This window comes from Staurois parvus, unplaced genomic scaffold, assembly GCF_062004578.1.
Source record: "Staurois parvus isolate SC_StPar_1 unplaced genomic scaffold, SC_StPar_1.0 ptg000607l, whole genome shotgun sequence".
Classification (NCBI taxonomy): domain Eukaryota; kingdom Metazoa; phylum Chordata; class Amphibia; order Anura; family Ranidae; genus Staurois; species Staurois parvus.
The window spans coordinates 3,061,170-3,082,323 of NW_028318403.1; the positions used below are offsets into that span (position 1 = coordinate 3,061,170).

Genomic DNA, 21,154 nt, shown 5'->3' on the forward strand with positions numbered 1-21,154 from the left:
AACCTTTAGTAAAAAGTCCTGTCATTAGAAGTAATTACATTTGTGTATAAATTTAACATTACTACATCGTCACGAAGGAGACCTAACCTAACCCGTAGTCTTTCTGTCTCATAGCAATTTGTGTAATGTCATCTGTGTGCCTGTGATCTACGACTAGCCTCCAGTCCCCCTCCCATTTAATAAAGGAAGGTGCTTGTCTTATGTCTGTAAGGACCGCAGATGATGCTGTTTCATGACATTCACAGTGCACCAGAAAATGTTATTATATGTCTATTACATTGCGAACAGCAGATCCTTGCTTCACTGCTTATTAATTTTAAGCTGCGCTAGTAAGGAAACACAAGATAAAAAGACTATTGATATGGTGATTATTAATTGTTCATATAGTTTGCATAGTAAAACAAATATTGAGATACATTGCACGTGGCCCCAGTGGCACTATAGGGGGAGACTAAAACTGGAGCACCCAGCTGTGGATGGTGACCAATCATCTTTTATTTTCAGTTTGTTCAATTAAGATTTGACAATAAAACCTGGAAGCTGATTGGTTTCTATGCAGAGCTGCACCAGATTTTGCACTCTCCAATTTTAGTACCCCCCCAAATAATATCCTAACTACACAATCAAATCAGAAGTGACATGACAACCATCGTGTACTGCCCTGAACTGCTTCTTCTGTACACTGGTCAAGCCTTGAGCATGCTTTTTCTATTTTCAGCTTGTTCATTGTACCGAGAACATCCTGTAGATATAGACTACAGAGTTTTTCTTAGATATCTCTGTATTAAGTTCGGCACAGAACAGTTCAGACTCCATGTTCCCCAGGAATATGTGAATGAGAATGACCATCTGAACAAGCTAAGAAAATCTGGTCAACTTTGAAAAATCGTGCAGCCTGCACATGAACAATTGCAGGCCAAATATTTCATTGTTTTTCCCTTGGCTAATACTGCAACAAAGCATTGCGAAACTGTGGCAGCGAATGCACCATATTAGGCCTCTTTAATAAACACCCACATGCTTTTTGCTCCATATAATGCATGGTGGTGTGCTTTGTGAAGTATCTTCTGTTTTTTTTACTTGATTGAAATGTCACAAAAGTACATATCATTCAACTCTATGCATTGACATGCTGTAATGTGCATTGTGCTTCGTAAAAAATTTAGACGTTTCATTTTTACACAATACACATCGCTGCATAGCTATGGGGTGAACAGGGCACATAGAAAACAATTGTTTTCCATGTGTCCTTGTTTTGAGCCTGCATTGATCTATGCAAGTGGTATCCAAACTGCAGCCTTTTTATGTCCCTTGGGGCACTTTTCCTTCCATTTATGCAAAACACTATTCCTCTCACTGACATCAACCATGGGGCATAATTCCTGTTACTGACATCAACAAAAGGGCACAATGTGTCCCATTGTCACCAATTATGGGGCACTATTCCTCCCACTGCCACCAACAATGGGGCATTATTCCTCCCACTGCCGCCAACAATGGGGCACTATTTCTCTCTCTGACATTAATGATGGGGCAATATTCCTCCCACTAGCACCAACAATGGGGCACTATTCCACCACCTAATGCCAAAGTTGCACAATTTGTGTCTGGCCCCCCTAAAGTCTGAAGGACAGTATACTGGTCCTTTGATTAGAAAGTTTGGGGGGTCCCTAATCTTTGCTGATTGACACCTAGTGTGAACAAGCCAGTGCTTTACTTTGTAAACTGGGTGGCCAGATGCATGATTTTAATCTCCAGGGTCCAGAGGAAGTGAAAGAACCTTTCGCAGCATTTAGCATGCCCATCATACATCACTCTTCCCTGTCATACCTTCTTTGTCTATGACACTTGTCTAGCTCTGCGCAAGAAGGCTCCCCTCAGCAGATGTTTTGCTCAGTACTGTATGCGTACTCCTGTAACTCTCCATATCTTCTCCTATGTAATATTTTTACTTTATAACTGCTCTGCGTCTACATATTTAACACATTGCCCCACCATAACCCATCTTGCATCTAACTCATTCAGTCATAACCCTTCTTTACTTCACTCATGATCCAAGTGTGCAGACATACTGTTAGTTTTAACCAGATACAGGTCGTCCCCTTGGTCCAGTTCAGTTGTGTAGTGTGAGGGCTCCAAACCGTGTCCAGGAATGGTTGAAGATGAAGGTATATTTTTACATAAAAAGTGGTGGCTCTTTCCACTCCCAGCTACTGTACAGGTCACTAACTGCATTTAAAAACATCTTAATTATTTGTTATTATAAAACATAACTTCATTATCTACTTTAATATTCTAAAACATATTAAAATATTTTTGTAAATAGTATTTTTGGACAGGATTCGAATTTTCCTTTGTTTCCATTTAGAAAGGACCAAATTTTGTTTTTGCCGTTTGTGGGAGCCATGGATACCATGGAAAGTTGTGTACCAGCAAGCGCTGCAAAATGATATGTGAAATGTGTGTACACCAGCAGGGTGTCATGCAGATTTTGATCATTTCCAATTGGGCATTTCTAGTATTTCAAAAACACGTATGTAATTAGAGAAGTAAAACAGATGCCGAGTGCTTTTTGAAAGATTATTCCACTGCCCTGCTTCTCAGTATCAATTTCTTTTCCTATGGATTAAAAATTCACAGCTCATTGCTCCTGTTGAAAACCTATAAAGAAATGTATCGGGTCTGTGATTTTACTCTCAAGTAGCTCTGTGCCATCCTGTTGGTCTTAAATGCTTCTTGGATGAGAAAATTCACATTGATCTGGTCTATTTGTTAGAGGCTCTGGAGTACCCACACTCTCCAAAATCTGGCCCACAATCAGGGATGATTTGTGCTTCATCTCTAGAGGCATTTGAAGGAGTAAAGTGAGCTTTCCCTTCAGTATGTAATTTAATAGGGGAAGACAAGCCTTCCCAGCAATGCCTGCTGCCTTCTTGTATGATTGTGGTTAAAGACAGAGTTAACCTCTGAAAAGCCTCCAACATATTCTGATCAAACATACAGCATAGAGCAAAGCATACAGCAGTTTTCCCTCAAAACCAAACCACTTGTGCCTAGTGTCAGGACTTGTGACCCCAAGAGGAAATGTTGGGTGGATGGAGGGCGGGTTAAGGCACTGATAGGCAGTAGGTGCATTTTGTGAATGGTCAAGTCCATGTCTTGGTGGGATCTGGCACTTAGGCTCATGCTCTCTCATTTTTTCTTGTAAAAGTGAAGTGAATTCTGGATATTCCAATTTTTGATTTTGCCTTGCCAGTGTCCTTTGCAACAAAGATTTTTGTTGTGTGTTGAAAGCATTGACAGCGACTCCATTTTGAAAGTGTTAACAGTCTCTATTCATAAATACATTGTAACAATAATATTACATTGTATCTTGGCTAGTGCTTTTGTGCAGATAAAAAAAATAAAACAGAGAGCACACCAGTGTAGTTTATAATCCTTGATAAAACTTTATTGAATACAGATATTTTACTCACAAAAGAACTTGATATGTTAGCATGTCATGATTCATAGTGTCTCCGACCAATAGGGATAACCATCCGACCATCAGAGCATGAATTCCCAGCATTGGCACAACCTCAGCGTTGCATCATGGCTTATGCATTGTGAGGGTGCACCCTCATTATCAGAGTCCACATACTCACAGCAGACATAATCCATTTTATTTTTAGTGTTTACCATTGTTCCCCCCAATCCTAGAGAGCTGCAATGCTGTGTAACCCACTCCATTTGTTGCTGTGTCAGAGATATTTTTCTTTTTGAACAGCACTGATTGGACATTTTGGTACTTTTACACTTGAGTATAGACTATATTCTTCTTGGTTCAGATGTCCTTTTGAGTATAGACTATATTCTTCTTGGTTCAGATGTCCTTTTATCTGCAAGTAATATTAGCCCCAGCAATTCTATCCCCCCCCCCCCCTGAAAAATACGGAATTCCTGTTTAACACAGCAGTGTATTATCTCCTTTCTCCTTTTCTCCCCATTGCTATTTCCTGCTATGCAATGTAAGTAGCAGTTTACTCAGTAAGACGTCAATTGTTTTTCTTTGATTACAAAAGAGTTAAAGAGATATGTGCTTTGTGTTGAGCTAAATCTCTGTAGGTGATCAATATATACATATACAATGTCCGTACTAAACAGATATCCCTAATTCATCTACACAATGGTCAGAAGATAGAATCAATATCCTCTGGGATTGTTCTGTGCATTTCATTGTGTATCATGTGAGAGGACTATGCTGCATGGCCACAAATTCAGTAAATATGCTGTGCTTTATAACTAAGTCCTACTATCTCATCCCCAGCTTTATCAATCTCGCTCCCTTAATCACTATAGAATAATAGGGATTGCCAAATACAGGGCAATCTTAGAAGAAAACCTGTTAGAGGCTGTAAAAGACTTGAGACTGGGGCGGAGGTTCACCTTCCAGCAGGACAACGACCCTAAACATACAGCCAGAGCTACAATGGAATGGTTTAGATCAAAGCATATTCATGTGTTAGACCCAGTCAATGTCCAGACCTAAATCCAATTGAGAATCTGTGGCAAGACTTGAAAATTGCTGTTCACAGACGCTCTCCATCCAATCTGACAGAGCTTGAGCTATTTTGAAAAAATGTCACTCTCTAGAGCAAAGCTGGTAGAGACATCCCAAAAAAGCCGCTGTAATTGCAGCGAACATTGATCCTACAAAGTACTGACTCAGAGGGGCTGAATACAAATGCACGCCAGGATTTTCAGATATTTATTTGTAAATTTTGAATTTTGAAAACCATTTATTATTTTCCTTCCACTTCATAAATATGTGCCTCTTTGTGTTGGTATATAGTGGGGCAAAAAAGTATTTAGTCAGCCACCAATTGTGCAAGTTCTCCCACTTAAAAAGATGAGAGAGGCCTGTAATTGGCATCATAGGTAGACCTGTCGTGAGATTTTGAGTGCAAACCTCCTTTCATCAGCAAGGGTATTGAAGATGAAACGTGGCTGGGTCTTCCAACATGATAAATGATCCCAAACATACCGCCTTTGTAAGAAGCATTTCAAGGTCCTGGAGTGGCCTAGCCAGTCTCCAGATCTCAACCCCATAGAAAACTTTTGGAGGGAGTTGAAAGTCTGTGTTGCCCAGCGACAGCCCCAAAACATCACTGCTCTAGAGGAGATCTGCATGGAGGAATGGGCCAACATACCAGCAACAGTGTGTGCCAACCTTGTGAAGACTTACAGGAAATGTTTGACCTCTGTCATTGCCAACAAAGGATATATAACAAACTATTGAAATGAACTTTTGATATTGACCAAATACTTATTTTCCACCATAATTTGCAAATAAATTCTTTCCAAATCAGCCAATGTGATTGTCTGTATTTTTTTTCTCATTTTGTCTATCATAATTATGATGGCAATTACAGGCGTCTCTCATCTTTTTAAGTGGGAGAACTTGCACAATTGGTGGCTGACTAAATACTTTTTTGCCCCACTGTATCACATACAATCCCAATAAAATACATTTAAATTTTTGGTTGTAACATGACAAAATGTGGAAAATTTCAAGGGGTATGAATACTTTTTTAAGGCACTGTGTATCAACATTCCTTGATCCAATTCGGAAAGGTACTCTTCTGTGTCTGATCACTCAGAAAAATACAATGTGGAAATACTATCAGGTTGTCCATTCACTTTTCTGTCCTTTTCTTCTACATTCTAACAAAACATCCTTTCAGCTTCAAACTAGGTCTTCTGATTACACATAAAACTTTCACAGGGCATGTATCTCGTTTTCTACCACAGCACACAATTCTGCTCTTCATCTGCCTCAACCTGCTCTACCATTCTTTAATCTCAGCACACAACCCATACCATACAAAGATCTCTCAGAACTCTTTTCACCTTCTACCATTGTACATAACTATTTTCTCCTGCAGCAATATATATCTATTCTATATTTGTGCTGTGGCAAACATTTCTTCCCTTCACCAGCACACATCTCTTCTTCTTCCTCTTCATGCATCTCTTCCTTTAGCCTTCCCCAGCACACATCTCTTTGCTTCTTCTTCCCAAGAACACATCTTTTTTGCTTAGTCTTCTCCAGCACTCATCTCATTACTTCTTTTTCCCCAGTACGTACGTCATTGCTTCTTCCTCAGCACGCATCTCATTACTTCCTCATCTCCAGTACCCATCTCATTTGTTCTTCTTCACCAGCACTCATTTCAGTCTTCCCCAGCACATATCTTGTTGCTTAGTCTTCCCCAGAACTCATCTCATTACTTCTTCTTCCCTAGCACTCATCTCATTACTTCCTCTTCCCCGACACACATCTCATTGCTCAGTCTTCCCCAGCACACATCTTATTATATCTTCTTCTCTAGTACCCACATTGGGGCTTCTTCTTCTCCAACAGACATTCCTGCCCTCATACAGCACATCTGGTGTCTGCAGTCCTCCAGTATATATTTTTGACCAAAAAGTTCACTTAGCTTGTATGTTTTCTTTGTTTGTTGAAATACTCGGAAACTTATTACTAACCATTACATATACATATCATTTTATGCATGGTAATAACTGAATGAGAAATGCATGTAAATCTTTCTTACAATAATGTCACATCTAAGGATTTGTGTGTTGAGATCTTTCAACTCTTATACAAAAAGTTACTGATTGTCCTCAGGACACTTTCTTCTCTGCCTTACTGCACTCGTAACCCCAGAGCTTTTCTGGCAGGTATTAATGAGCACCCAGAACCACTTTCCATACTGTGTGAGGCTAATGAGAGAGCAGAAGAGACCAAGGCATGGATTTATCAAAGTGGCTGCCTTTTAACATACTGTGCTTCCTGTCCGTGCACGCTGTGGTTAAGAAGTGCTGAACCTTATAATCTTTTGATGAACGTAGGGAAGTACAGATTGCAAAAATATACTAAACTAGAAAAATGAGAAGAATGTAGAAGGGATAAAACTTGCAGAGAACAGAAGAGGAAAAACAAAGAGCTATGGACAAAGAACAGTCAAAAAGATTACATAAAATTATGACATTGATGCGTCAAGTTTCTTGGATTTTCTGGAAGTCAATTGTGCCTTGTTAATATATAGTCACATGGACAAGAGTTTTGGAAAACATTTTGTTTTTAACTTGGCACTTACGCCACCCATCATGTCTGGTAACCCCACCCCACCAGCTCCTTCTCTTATTCCTTCTCAATTCTTTAAAAGCTACTAATGCTGCAAAATCCAAAGTAGGACATTAAAAGCCCTAGCCCTTCGTGCAAAGAATATTTGGATAAAGCACACCTATTTTTTTTTAAAGTTCAACCCTCTCATAGAGGTTTTAAAAACTAAAATGTACTTTATAACTAAAACAAATTAAAGCCGAGCTAGACTTAGGAAACCTTATCCATTAAACAGTGCAGTGCAATTCAGTTGTAAATGATACAGCCCTTACCGTAGACATTCAGTGTCTGCTCCCTTGCCTAGACCCACTTTTTCACCCATTACGCAGTGTCCCTGTAGAATGTCTCTCTCTGTTCCTTGACCACATCTCCTGAAGACAACCTCATAGTGATCCGGTAATCAGAAGCAGAAGTAGATAGGACTTGTGAGACTAGAAGAACAGAGCTTGTCTAAGCACAGTCACATTACATGTGCTGTTGTACAGATAAACTTTTGTAAGTAAAGGTTTACCAAAAACCATACCCTGCAGTCCGCAGAAAATAATAGCTATGTAGAACCTAACCATCCTAAACTGCTAGAACAAAAATATATATATACTGTATAAAGAAAACAAAATACCTTGGACCCAACTTCTACCCACTTTCCTCAGGTTCCAATTATGTCATTCAGGAATCCCATGGTTTCCTGGGAAAACTGAGGATCCTAAATCCCATGTACATACGTAGCATTTTAGCCAGATTTGTAAAACTTGTGAATAGGATTTGATTTCTTTGCCCTGACCCCCTCATGGCCAAAACCGATTGACAACTCTACCACCATGATGTATAACAAATGTACAAATTCTAAGGCTTCTCTTCTCAAGCCTTTCACTATTTTGGGAGGACAAGTGAGGAAACGGTTACCTGAGTCCAGTGATGCCACTTACCTTTGCAGTAATAGCAGCTGGTGAGTTGTTCCCTGTTACTGCAAACCAAGGTGTATATGCTGCCAAATAGCAATCATTTTGATAAGTCCTCTCTCCCTGTATTATTAGCACTTATTTTATTGGTTGCAACGGCTCTAAGAAATTATTGTCGTTCAATGCAGATTTGTGGGAAAACTAGCAAGCTCCTCTCATTGGCATGTTTAAAAAAACTGTACCTGACAGATTCAACTTAGTACAGGCTAAACATGATCACTTAACCAGATCAATTTATGAATATTTATCAATTTATGGGTATAAATCAAGTCATTGTACTAGAAACACAATGTAACCTTTAATTAAAACCAAGGCTAACAGGGCAGCAGCAATAAAAAAAAAAAATCAACCAAACCAATTTTTTAAATGAGCTTTGGTAAAGTTCAGTGAAAGAATTTCACTTGTTTTTTTTATGTCTTGCCTGTTGATTTGAGATGAGTAGGCGTTCAATACATTGGTATGAACATACCACCTACACAGATACTATATTGGGGCAGAAAAAAAAGCTTGAAATATAATCGCATAGTGAGTATGAAAGGAATTAACACTGCAAAAAAATTAAAGTGTGGACTTATCTCTTAGCTAAGTAAGGTGCTTCATTAGGCTGAGTGAATGATCTGTTGACCAGACTGGACTGCATCTTAGAAGAAAGAACTTGCATAGGAGAGGCCATATGTAGTGCAGTTTGTTAGCTATGTGATTTTTGTTGTGTTAGCAGGAGTCCTATAGCAGGTGAGGTAAATCTTTTGTTAAAGGGTTATTTCACCTGTCCATCTACACCAATGGAAATAAAGCACCCGAGAGAGACTCTGACCCTTCCCTGCGCTGTAATAGATCAGATTATTTTGGCTGGACATACATTTTAAGGCTCAGTTTTAATGGACACTACCACTACTAGTACTGATTAATTAGATGTACGTACAGTATATAATGAATTTAACAGCTCCATAATTTTTAAAGTGGACCTTCACCTTCCCCATCCACTTTCTGTCATTCCACACCTTCCCCCTCCTTTTTCACAATCAGACATTTAAAAAAAAATGTTAACACCTTTTTGAGGAATACATCCCCACTGTTCCTGGATTCTCACCTGACATTATTATTATTATAATACCGGATTTATATAGCACCAACAGTTTGCTCAGCGCTTTACAATATAACGGGAGACAATACAGCAACAATACAGTTCAATACAAGAGGGTTAGGAGGGCCTGCTCCTTGGAGCTTACAATCTAAGAGACATATTCAGTTGCCTGCAATCTCCTGGAATACCTATGCCACCCATCCCAGGAGGCCTTGAGATACTCTACAGCAGGGAAGTCAAAATCGTTTAATCTTGGGCCACATCAGCATTATGGTTGCCCTCAAAGGGCATGTTGTATCTGTAAGACTAAATGTCCAGAGTACCCCACCCCCCCTTACATCAGATGTAAAGAGCCCCCACATAATCAGAAGTCAAGAATCCGTCACTCTCCCTTCCATCACAGAGGACACCTTTTACCTTGAGCTGGGAAGCAGAAAGTGCAGAGTCTGGAGGAGCACTAGAGGAGGGCTGGGGCAAGCTGCTGGAGTCTGTTGAATGCTGAGACCAGGGGAAGTGGAGACAAGGGGGTGCTGTGCCTGCACAGAAAGGTGCAGGGTCTGTAGGAAGAGTTCTGTTCTTTTCTCTGCTGCCGACTGCTGAGACAGGGATGGGGGGAGCAGAGACGATCCTCTCCACATTTGCACAGCAAAGCGCAGGATCTGGTGGAGGAGTTCTGTCCTCCTCTCTGCTGCCTACTGCAGAGACAAGGTGGGAGGTTGGAGGAGAGGGGGTGCTGCAGCAGCAGGAGAAGTGCAAGGGCTACATAAAAAAAGCCTGGTTGGCTTGACACATGTGTTCTACGGTGTGCTGCTGCTGTGAAGAAGCTGGGGAGGAATCTGGGAAGCAGAAAGTGCAGCGTCTGGAGGAGGACCAGAGGAGGGTTTGGGCAAGCAGCTGGAGTCTGTTGAATGCTGAGACCAGGGGAAGTGGAGACAAGGGGGTGCTGTGCCTGCACAGAGAGCTGCAGGATCTGGAGGAGTTCTGTTCTCATTTCTGCTGCCGACTGCTGAGACAGAGATGGGGGGAGCAGAGACAAGCCTCTCCGCAGTTGCATAGCAAAGATCAGAATATGGTGGAGGAGTTCTGTCCTCCTCTATGCTGCCCACTGCAGAGACAAGGTGGGAGGTTGGAGGAGAGGGGGTGCTGCAGTTGCAGTAGAAGTGCGAGGGCTACATAAGAAAGCCTGGTGGGCTTGACACATGTGCTCTACAGTGTATGCAACATATCATCAGAGGGCCAGCTGTCTTTCCCTGGTTCTTGCAGTTGGCTTCCTGATGACTTGTGCTTCATCAAGGGGCCAGCTGCACGAACTGGAAAAGGACAACCGGCTTCTGATGACGTTGGAGAAGAAGATGGTGTTGCAGGACCGGGTGAACATAATACAGTTACATTTGCTAGGCATGTGAGAATTTTTTTTGTGGATAAACCAACAGAAAGATTTTTTGGGGGGATATGTAGGGAAGGGGGGGGGAGTGAAGTCTGTCTTTAAAACAATATCCTCTTTTTTGATGAGAACGTTAGTTTTCCTTAAATATATAAAGTCATTGAAATTTACTGTATTTTGTATCTTAATGATCAGGATCACATTAATTAGAAAATAGATGGAGAATCAAGCTGTCAAGAGGCTGGGAGAATGGACTTTACGCAGCGTCTGCAGAGATTGATAGATATTTGCAGAGAGCGCCAGTAAATCTCTGTTCCTGCACTCAGGCAGCTCTGCTGTAACAGAGTTGTGGCCTCCGGGAGCAGACTCCCCCAAACACTGGCAGACTGAAGGTGCACAATTGATCTGTACTTCTTCTTCTCAGTGGAGTTGTCACAGGAAATAATGGTTATTGTTCTGTCCTGGGAAAGATAAATGGCTCCTGGCTAAAAAGAGAGTTAATGGAGTCCCAGGGAGAAAACACTTCATGTTATGTGAGAAATATCTCTTCCACGCTTTGAGACTGCTGGGTGATCAGCAGGCAGTTGTAGAATGGTGATGTAGATGTGTATACCAAGGAAAGGATCTCAGTACTGCCTTCTGCCTTTGATGTCGGACCATGTGGCTCTTTCTATTTTTTTTTTTAGGTTACCAAAGTGGTTTCGAAAGTCACTTTCAATATGTTTAACATTGCAGCTTTTATTAGAATAATACCTCAAAATTCCTTTTCAGACACCTCCTGTTATAAGGTGACAACGCTCTGTTACTTTTGCCCAGTTGTGCTTAGGTATTGTCACCCTTTCACACAGGATTCTAAAGGAGATTATAATGGCTGTTACAACACACATTATCCAGGGATGGTTCACTGTTATTGTGTCTGGAAACCCAACCTGAAAATAATTTTGCAGCTGTTGCTGGAGTACATGCATGTAGATAGGAAGTGGCTGCAGATAAGTAGCACAGAGATGCAACAAAGGATGAAAAAGGTTAAAGTGTTACTAAACCCAGGACTCTGCATTCACTATATCTGGTCTCCCACAGTACACAGAACATGGAAATGCAATTATTTTAGTAAATATAAACTGCTAAATACATTTTCTCATCAGCAGTGTCCAGCTGAGCACTGGTTAATCTTGTAGGGGGAGTTTTCATTCTCCTCTGACTGTCCCATGAGGCTGCATAGCCCCGACCCTCTGTTTGGACAGTGCTGAGTGGCCCTTTGCTGATCATATGCATCCTCCCAAAGAAAGGAAAACTCTCTATCAATACACACTAAACTGAGCATGTGCAGAGTGACTCCTAGAGCTCTGTACTATCATCAGATGGATTGGGAACAGTAGAATAAGGGGAGGATCAGAGAAGACAGGACCAAACAGCCATTTCACACAAATGCGGAGGATTAACCCCTTAGATTCCATAGTAAATATAACAAGCATGCTTTACTGCATATACAGACTGATTTTACTGATGTTGGTTTAGTAACACTTTAATCCCTTCCTGCCCAGCTCCATCATCCCTTTAGCTGGAGGTTTATGCCCTGGGTGCAGGAAGGACTGCTCAAGAATGTGACCATCATGATTGGCTGTCACAATGGTCACATGATCGGGAGCCGGTCCCATTGGCTCCCGATCATTACTAGTGTCTGGGAGCTGTCAATGACAGCTTGGTCACTGTTCTGCATGTGGGCAGTGAGCACAGAGCACAGAGACATCAAACATCAATGGATGCATATATGCTGTGTGTGGGCGTTAAAGCCCACACTCTATGCTGCCACACAAAAGCATTGCTTTGGTGGCAAGAGGATAAAACATTATTTTGGAAAAAAAGGGCAGTTGTTCATCTCCTGTGCTTTCTAGCAAACTAAATGTCATTCACTTCAGGTTTGCTACTGTGCATTGCATTTAAAGAAGTTTCATTTAAATTTTTATTAATGTGCTCTGTTCCCAAAAGGACAAATTGTGATATGTCCTATATGTTGTCTAAAGCAGACTGTGAAGTCAGACAAGGCGTCCCCCCTCACACCACAGCCATCTGATATACAGCTAGCAAGGAAAAAAGGCACTTTTCTGCATCTCCAAGCCCTCTTACCTGGAACATTTTAGTTGACAAGCCCCCCTTTGCTTGCATTTCTCATGGGATGCTTGCCTTTGGCTAGTGATAGTCTCCTTGCTATCTGTGTTATCAACCAACCATGGAGCCAAAGGGGTGCCCTTACAGAAAAATCCCTATTTCTCTTCCAGGATGACCAATAACCTGGGTACAAAAGTGATAAAGCTGTGAGCAACTGTTTAAAATGTTTAGAGTTGCATCTTTTTTGGGCCGCTGATTAATACAACTGTGCATGCGTGCCAATATTTGCAAACCGATAATATAATGGTGCACCCCAAAGCAATTATAAACTGATACTTGGGTTCACTGAGAGATGGTACACCAAATGCTAATTTAAAATATTAAAGGGGTGTTTCACAGATGCTTCTGACAAATGTGTGCAATAACATAGAAGGATGTCCCTTCTCCAGTACCCCTGTAAGTAATAACAGACCGTATCGCTTTTGCTTTGGTTTACTGGACACACATCTTTTATACTTACCTGTACGTGGAGGTGCAAACAAATGAATGGTAAAGTTGGCTAACACCAAATTTATTTTTCAGGTTTGCATAAAGTATGGGGGAGTTAGAACCTTTGTCAAGTTTTTGTTCTTTGACCATTGTCACCAGGACTAAAAGTGAGGGAAAATTCAAACAAGATTAGAGCAAAAGTCTGTAATTGGAGACATTTGTGGAGTTTTTTTTTTAGAATAAGGTTTTATCAAACAACTTTAAAGGGATACACTTGGGCAGCACAAACCATGAAGCATCATAATCCCATCCAAGTACAATATTATCTAAATGAAACATAATTGTAAAAGTATTACAATAAGGTCATTAGAACCTTAAGGCAAAGTGAACAACACGAATGCTGGACACCTGCCAAATACTTAATTATCAAAGATATATACAATGTGCAAACCAGTGCTTCCCAAAGGCAGAGAACAACCTGTGAAAGAGAAAATGAGAGAGCTGTCCAAGAAGGTGCACAAGAAAGAATGAGAGAGGAGGCAGTCAGAAATTCAATTGAGGTATACCACACTGCTATGAATTTAGAGTATTGTTCCTGTAAACTCGCAGTGAGTTCCTCCATTCTCAAGAAATGGTTCAATTCAACTATTCAGATGTCTGGGTATAAGTGTCTATGCTGCGGAGAGGAGGAAGCTAATTAGTCACTTTTTGGCCACCGACGGGTAGCCTGGAAAGATGGAAAGCAAGGCCAATTGCGGAGACATCTGCCGTAGATCATGGTGTCTACATAGCCTCCACATCGCCAACTCTGTTCAGGATAGGTTGGGAGTATCCTATGCAGCCCAGCAGGACACCTATACGACCTGGTTAATATTTTGCAATTCCGCTGTTGTGTTATTGACAACTGCCTTAGGTTGACTTTCTCCCTTTTGCTTTGAAGAGATTTTCTTTCACTTCCTGTTGTGCCTATGGGAGAAAAAGTGAAGGGAATTCTCCCTATTAGGACAAAGTTGCCAAAAAGAGAGACTGGGGTTTTAACAATTCCCTACTCTCCAATAAAAAAGGTTTTGGTTTTAGATATACAGTGCTTTAATTTTTACTGTTGTGAATTTTTGTTACCTAAACAAAAAAAAAGAAACAGTCACAAAGTTTTGCCAACTTTCATTTTTCTAACACATTGAAAACCTTTACCTGTTCATATATTACGTCTTGTTCCATTATGCTCATACAGGATCTTGAATCGAAAGTCCTGTCTTTGAGAAGTGTTCAAATTTTAGCCTTTGTGGGGTAATTCTTTATGAGCCTCTAGAAATGCTCCCCTTACAGCATAAGTATACCAATGCTACTAAGAGTTTACCAGCATGACTCCAAATGGCAACTGTTATAAGTATTACATGTCATGATAGCGTGATGATAGTTTACCTTAAAGGCTGAAAACAAAAAAAAAAGACATAATGTGTAATGATAAAATTATTTAATTGTTCATTTTAACAGTAAGGAATATTTCCAAATTACTAAATGAAACATTATTCTTTTTCCTTCTGCAGGCTTTTTGACCTCGGTATGAAGATTTGTTTGACACAATGAGAATACAATGACACCGCACACATTTCAAGTGCATCCTGCTCCTAGATATTCTAGCTGTATTGGTGATATGTCAAGGTGATATTTTTGGAACTGTGAATTTCTCCCTGTGGGAGGAGGCTTAGAGGTGGATCCTGCCTCCTGGTCCTTCATTGTGATTATTAAACTAGTGACATCATGCAGAAGCTCCCATGAAGAGGACACCACTGAGCTGAGATGGTTTTGCACACTTCCCCCTTTCCCAGTAGCTTCCTCTCATTCCTCCACTCCCTGTCCTGGGCATTGATTTTCCCTTGTTTCTGGCTCGGAGATCGCCTCCTTGCCTCCTTCTTGCCTACCACCTATGAAAAACGTCAGAGATCTGATGACCCTTGTTACTTCCAGGCACTTTGCATTATCATCACTACTCCAATTTACTTGGCCTTGCTAGTATCCTCTCTTCCTTTTGCGCTTATTGGCTTCCTGGTATGGTCACCTCTTCAAGCTGTCCGTAGACCTTACATCTATTCCCGCCTGCAGGATAAGGCCAGGGCTAGTGGAGCCAACTTGTTGACTGAATGGAGAGGCACATCAAGTGCTAAGAGTTTCTGCTTTGGATCTGCCAATGTTTGCTTGTTGCCTGATTCACTTGCAAGGTTTACAAACCTCTTTAACACTCAGGCACGGGCTAAAGAGATTGGAAGAAGAATACGAAATGGGGCCAGTAGACCTCAAATCAAGATTTACATAGATTCTCCAACCAACACCTCAATCAGTGCTGCAAGTTTCAGTAGTCTTGTGTCTCCACAAGGGGCAGATGTTACCCACCGAGCAGTCAACATGGGCATGAAGAGAACAACATCCATGGAATACAAAGGAGACAATTCTGGGGAAAACAGCAGTGAAGAGGGTCGGGATGGGAAGAATGGAGGGGACATGGGGGATGGGGAAGACAGTCCGTGTATTATCCGCATCAGTGGGGATGACAGTGGTCACATATCGGACTCTGATCCTGATGCCATGGCTGGGCACGTGAATGTGGCATGCTTGGCCGACACAGAGCCAGACTTCCAGAAAAGCCCAACCCCTAACCACAAGCACAGGGAGGGGGATGGTGGAAGCCTGGACAGCTGTACCACTTCTCGTGAGTCGTTAGTCAAGGGCAGGGTAGCAGATGGAACTACTGACCAAAGTGGTATTAACAACAAACTTCTGTACAGGACATCCATTATTAAGAAAGCTGCTGCACGCAAAAAAAAGCATACAGACGATATCTTAGATCATGAAATATCTGCCTTCTTCCCAGCCAACCTGGACTTCCTGTGCCTGCAGGAAGTATTCGACAAACGAGCTGCAGAGAAATTGAAAGAACAACTACACTACTATTTTGAATACATTCTGTATGATGTTGGGGTATATAGCTGCCATGGCTGCTGTGGCTTTAAGTTCCTAAACAGTGGGCTCATGATCGCCAGCCGATACCCCATACTGGACGCTACCTATCACTGTTATCCCAATGGGAGAGGAATAGATGCGCTGGCCGCCAAGGGAGCTTTGTTTGTCAAGGTGAGGAACTGGTATGTTTTATTTGAACTACAAACCCCATACTGGGATTCATGCTTAAAAATACATCAGAGAAGAATGTGTAGTGCAGTAGTTGGCAACCTGCTAGATTTTTGAAGGCCAATTCATGTATGGGCAGGCCGGTTGTACTTGTGTACAACCAGCCTGTCGAGTTTTTCCCAAATGATCAGTGCTGAATGAGTGGATGTGAGAATCATATATATATTTTTTTTCCATTCAACCTTTTGGTTGAACAACAAAAAAAAAAAGATCAATGCATGGGATGCCTTAGTGCAAAGCAACTCACTCATGGGATGCCTTTAAACAAATCACTGTTTATTTAAAACCGTAAACTGTAGGGAGACACTTAATAGAGACACCTAAGGCTGCCTGCATGTAAATTTTAGCAACACCCTTATAAAGTTTCCAAAGTTAATCTTCCTCATCTTTCATATCTCATTATTGGTCAATCCTTGTGACTGACATTTTCACTGACCAATAAATGTAGGATGTGTAGGAGAAGGAAGCACAGTTTGGGGAACATAAGAAGTTATTTGCGAGAACCTCTAATGACTATCTGGAAATGCTAGAAAGTATACTACCATATGTGTAAGTACTTTTTGGTGTCTGCAATACATGTATGCCTTCAAATTAGGGGATTTAAAACACAGATTCCCACAACTGACGTTTTTTAGAAAATAAAAAATATGCACTGTAACACCAGTCAGCACAAGTATGCTACCATTGTCCTTAACACCTTTACTGATCTCTAGGCACAAACACTTAAATATACACAAAGGAAATACAGTTTTGTCAATTAAAGCTTGTCAGAGACTAAGGCAGTCAGATGACACCACTTTCTCTGTTACAATAAAGGTATTACTGTTCAAGCTGCCTTGCCCACAGCCTGCTGATTGGACAGTAAAGGAGCAGCAAGAACTCATGATGTTATCTCTCTGCTTACTCTGCTTTCTCCTTCAATCAGTGTGTCTTTCAAACCTTTTGTATGCAGCTCACCCAATTGCTTGCCAGTGATGCCCCTCTCCCAGCCTAACTGCTGCTGTACAGAAGATTATAAGAAGCTGAAAACAATAATTGATTTATTTATTAATGAATACAGAGCTGCTTTAATGTGTCATTTATACTCCCCTGGAGTTCAGCTTTAAAAAGCACAATCAGGAGAAGTAATGCATCTTATTAATGTTTTAGCAAAGGTGATTCTATATTTCACCTCTCTTTCCAGGTCCATTTTGCAAAAATAGTTGAAAATTACTATAATGAGTAACACCTGAGGTGTTTTTGAGGCTAGGAAAGCAGACCAATGCCCTTGCTATAGTGAAAGCTTCAGCATATATGTATGTGGGCAGTTATGTTCTTCCTCCCACACTGTAAGACTTCACCCCTTTTCTTTATCCTTCTTACCAGGTCTTCCAGGTAGAGCAAATCCAGGGGCGAAGGACAATGTAAAGTGTATGCAAGAGTCTGCTAGGGGCCGACAGGATACTGTCCAAGAGTGAAGGGGAAGGACTTTTAAGATAGGTATGGGATGGGAAGAGGAGGGGATGGGAGGAAGATAAATAGTAGTGTAGGGCGTTTATTAGGTTTGTGAGAGAAAAAGGTTATGGAGAAAGGAAGGAGGGTGTAAGGATGGTAGGGTATGGGGTATGGGCGGTAAAGGAGCTGAAGCAGATCTAGAAGGATGGCAGGAACAGGACTCCAGGGAGGTAGAGAACCCTACACCCCAGTGAGGAAGACCCCAAATTCCCAAGCATGCCCTGACTCATTGTTCATGTTTTTGGTTGTGTATGTTTGATCTCTGCTGTGAGTGAATGATGTCTTGTTTCAGTCAGCTTGGTGAGAGAGATGAGGTTGGCTGGTCAAGAATGGAAAGCTAGTGTGGTGGGTGCATTACGTAATTGTATGCAGCAGATTATTTGTAGAGGTGCCATCTGGTCCAGTTTTTTATTATTATGGCTAATGTGGATCAATTTTTCCATGGTTTATCCGGGAACGTCAATCTCTGGCGGTTGGATATATTCTGATGTCCACTGTAGATGTTTTTGAGTTTGATGTTCTGTGATGCTGAACTTCAGAACACTAGCTGCTAAGAGAAGGTGGAAAATAACAGTTTTCTCACTCATGTATAATATCTATTTCCAAGGTTACCAGTTACTTTCCAATCCTAATGATCTCCAACCTAATCTCCTAGTGATGCTCTGGTAATATCTAAGCAGCATGTATCAATCGGTACTTATAGGTAATCTGTCAGAATAGCAGTGTGGGTGTTGTCATTTCTGACTTGAGGTGAGCCACTGAGCTGGAACAAGCATATGTAAATCACTCAACCCACAAAGTACTTAAATAGAAATTCCACTTTAGATCACGCTTTCAAACTATACAAATGTGTCAAAACTGCCATGTTGGAATGGCTGTGACAAACTACAGACATTTGTTTTTGGTATCTGCAGCATTGAATCCATTTCAAAGATACGAAAGTTTATTTCTAGTGTGTGAGAGACTTGTCTTGGTTCTGCCCAGTTACAGTGAGTGATAGCATGAAAAATGTCCAGGAGGCAACTTTTATGTTTTTAACTATAAAGAGGTTCAGGAAGATATGGGAAAATCTACCAGTAAAACATAAAATTTCTTTATACTGCACCCTTCACTGATTCACTATCCCAGAGGCAAGCACAGCCGTTCCCTTCTCTGTCCTTCTCCATTACAGCATTATACCCATTACTAAATGACAGATGTGACTAAATGTATATTATCTAAGACTTTTCTGTATGCCAAGCTGCAAGCACATGACAGAATAGCCCAGGGGTAGGCTTAAAGTGCTGCATGTAGGCCCTGGGCCACCAGCCATTCATGTCATATTATTTATGTTGGGATATAGAGCCATTGCTCTGTGTATGGCTTGTAGCTTCTAGACAGTGGGACGCCATTCTATGCTGCATAAGTGGAATAGACAGATACAGATAGGTCTTTATGTTGATGCATGTGCCTCTTAATTAGATCTGAATACATTCATTATCTCAATTTATGAAGGTGAAGGTTAATAGACCCATATATCAAATCTTTCCATAAAGCATTATACAGACTTATGAACATCATTGATCATCTTTATTATTTTCAGTGTACCATTCTGATTTTAACTGTCATTGCATTTTTTTGGCAGCCAAAAAACAAGCTGTGTTGAGTATAAAAAGCACTTTGGATCATGAGTAAAAAAAAGTAACTTTGTTCATTTTAAGGGTCCATGCATAGTGGGCTTAAAAAAACATCACTTCTTTTGGCAAAAAAAACCATTGATATAGAGCATTTTTGTACAGGAGTTTAGGAAATATTAGTGTTTTTTTTCTGCCAGAAAACTCCTCTAAAAAAATAAACCAGAAGGGTTTTTTTTCTGCTTCTAAGCACTGAGACTAAAATAAGCCTCTAAATGTCCTAATGTGCATGGACACATAGGATGACATTGAGTTACTTCTACAGGCAAAATGCAAAGCTCCCGTAGAAGCAACGTTTTATAAGCCCAGTGTGCACGGACTCTTAAGTACATAAATGAGCAAAATATTTGAATCCAAGTTTTAAATTTCTCATGGAATGGAAGGCAGATGAGACATCAGGGGTCTAGAAAACCTGCAAAGTGGTCTGCAAAACACGTTACATATCACCGTACATCCCAGAGTGATAGCAATAATTTTAGCACCAATATTCACAGTTACCTCTAAACTGATTACCTGTAGGGGCTTTTAAAGTATCTTCTATATATAGGCTAGGAAAGCAGACCAATGCCCTTGCTATAGTGAAAGCTTCAGCATATATGTATGTGGGCAGTTATGTTCTTCCTCCCACACTATAAGACTTCACCCTTTTTCTTTATGCAGATTGGCATGGCAGCACTGAGTGGCTAGTTTATGGAGTTAGGGATTTTTCCAAACTATCTTTGTTGGAAAAAACTAAATTTTATCAAGAGCTACAATGCAGTACATTGAGTAACAGACTACAGAGACTGACAATAATGAGTACATAGGGGTGAAGTAGGTTAGGGAAGACAGTTCCAAGGTCCTACAGAAGAGTTGAAGTAGACTTCCCGGTTGCATTGTACAAGTTCATTGGAGTGTTTTTCACACAAGGTGATAGTAATCTAGGGCCATTCACTCCCCCTGTGCTTCCTTCTTACCAGGTCTTCCAGGTAGAGCAAATCCAGGGGCGAAGGACAATGTAAAGTGTATGCAAGAGTCTGCTAGGGGACGACAGGATACTGTCCAAGAGTGAAGGGGAAGGACTTTTAAGATATGTATGGGATGGGAAGAGGAGGGGATGGGAGGGAGATAAATAGTAGTGTAGGGCGTTTATTAGGTTTGTGAGAGAAAAAGGTTATGGAGAAAGGAAGGAGGGTGTAAGGATGGTAGGGTATGGGGTATGGGCGGTAAAGGAGCTGAAGAAGCTCTAGAAGGATGGCAGGAACAGGACTCTGGGGAGGTAGAGAACCCTACACCCCAGTGAGGAAGACACCAAATTCTACAGGCAAAATGCAAAGCTCCTGTAGAAGCAACTTTTTATAAGCCCAGTGTGCACGGACCCTTAAATATTGGGCAATGAAGTATGTTTTCATTTTGCAGTTGCTCCCATGTTTAAGGCCATGTTTAATTTTTATGTTTAAAAATGTCAGTAGAGCTAGCTGTATAAAGTCGCATTAAAAAGTTTTTCTGCATTTTGTTTTAGCATTTTTGCATTAACGTTTAGCCACGTTTTGCCACATTTTTCTGTTTTAGTGGTTTTTAGCAGTCTTTACACAAAAAAAAAATTGGGGCTCAAAAAACGCTAAAAAA

At 40.9% G+C, this 21,154-nt stretch overlaps 1 protein-coding gene across 1 annotated transcript in view; it reads left to right on the forward strand.

Annotated features, from left to right (window-relative positions):
* The window catches only part of SMPD3 (sphingomyelin phosphodiesterase 3), a 301,127-nt gene that overhangs the window by 230,802 nt on the left and 49,171 nt on the right, over nt 1-21,154 (forward strand). The window contains exon 3 of the mRNA XM_089692870.1: nt 14,741-16,322. Coding sequence (XP_089548996.1) covers nt 14,994-16,322 — 1,329 coding nt within the window. The 5' untranslated portion in view covers nt 14,741-14,993. The remainder of the gene's footprint in view (nt 1-14,740; nt 16,323-21,154) is intronic.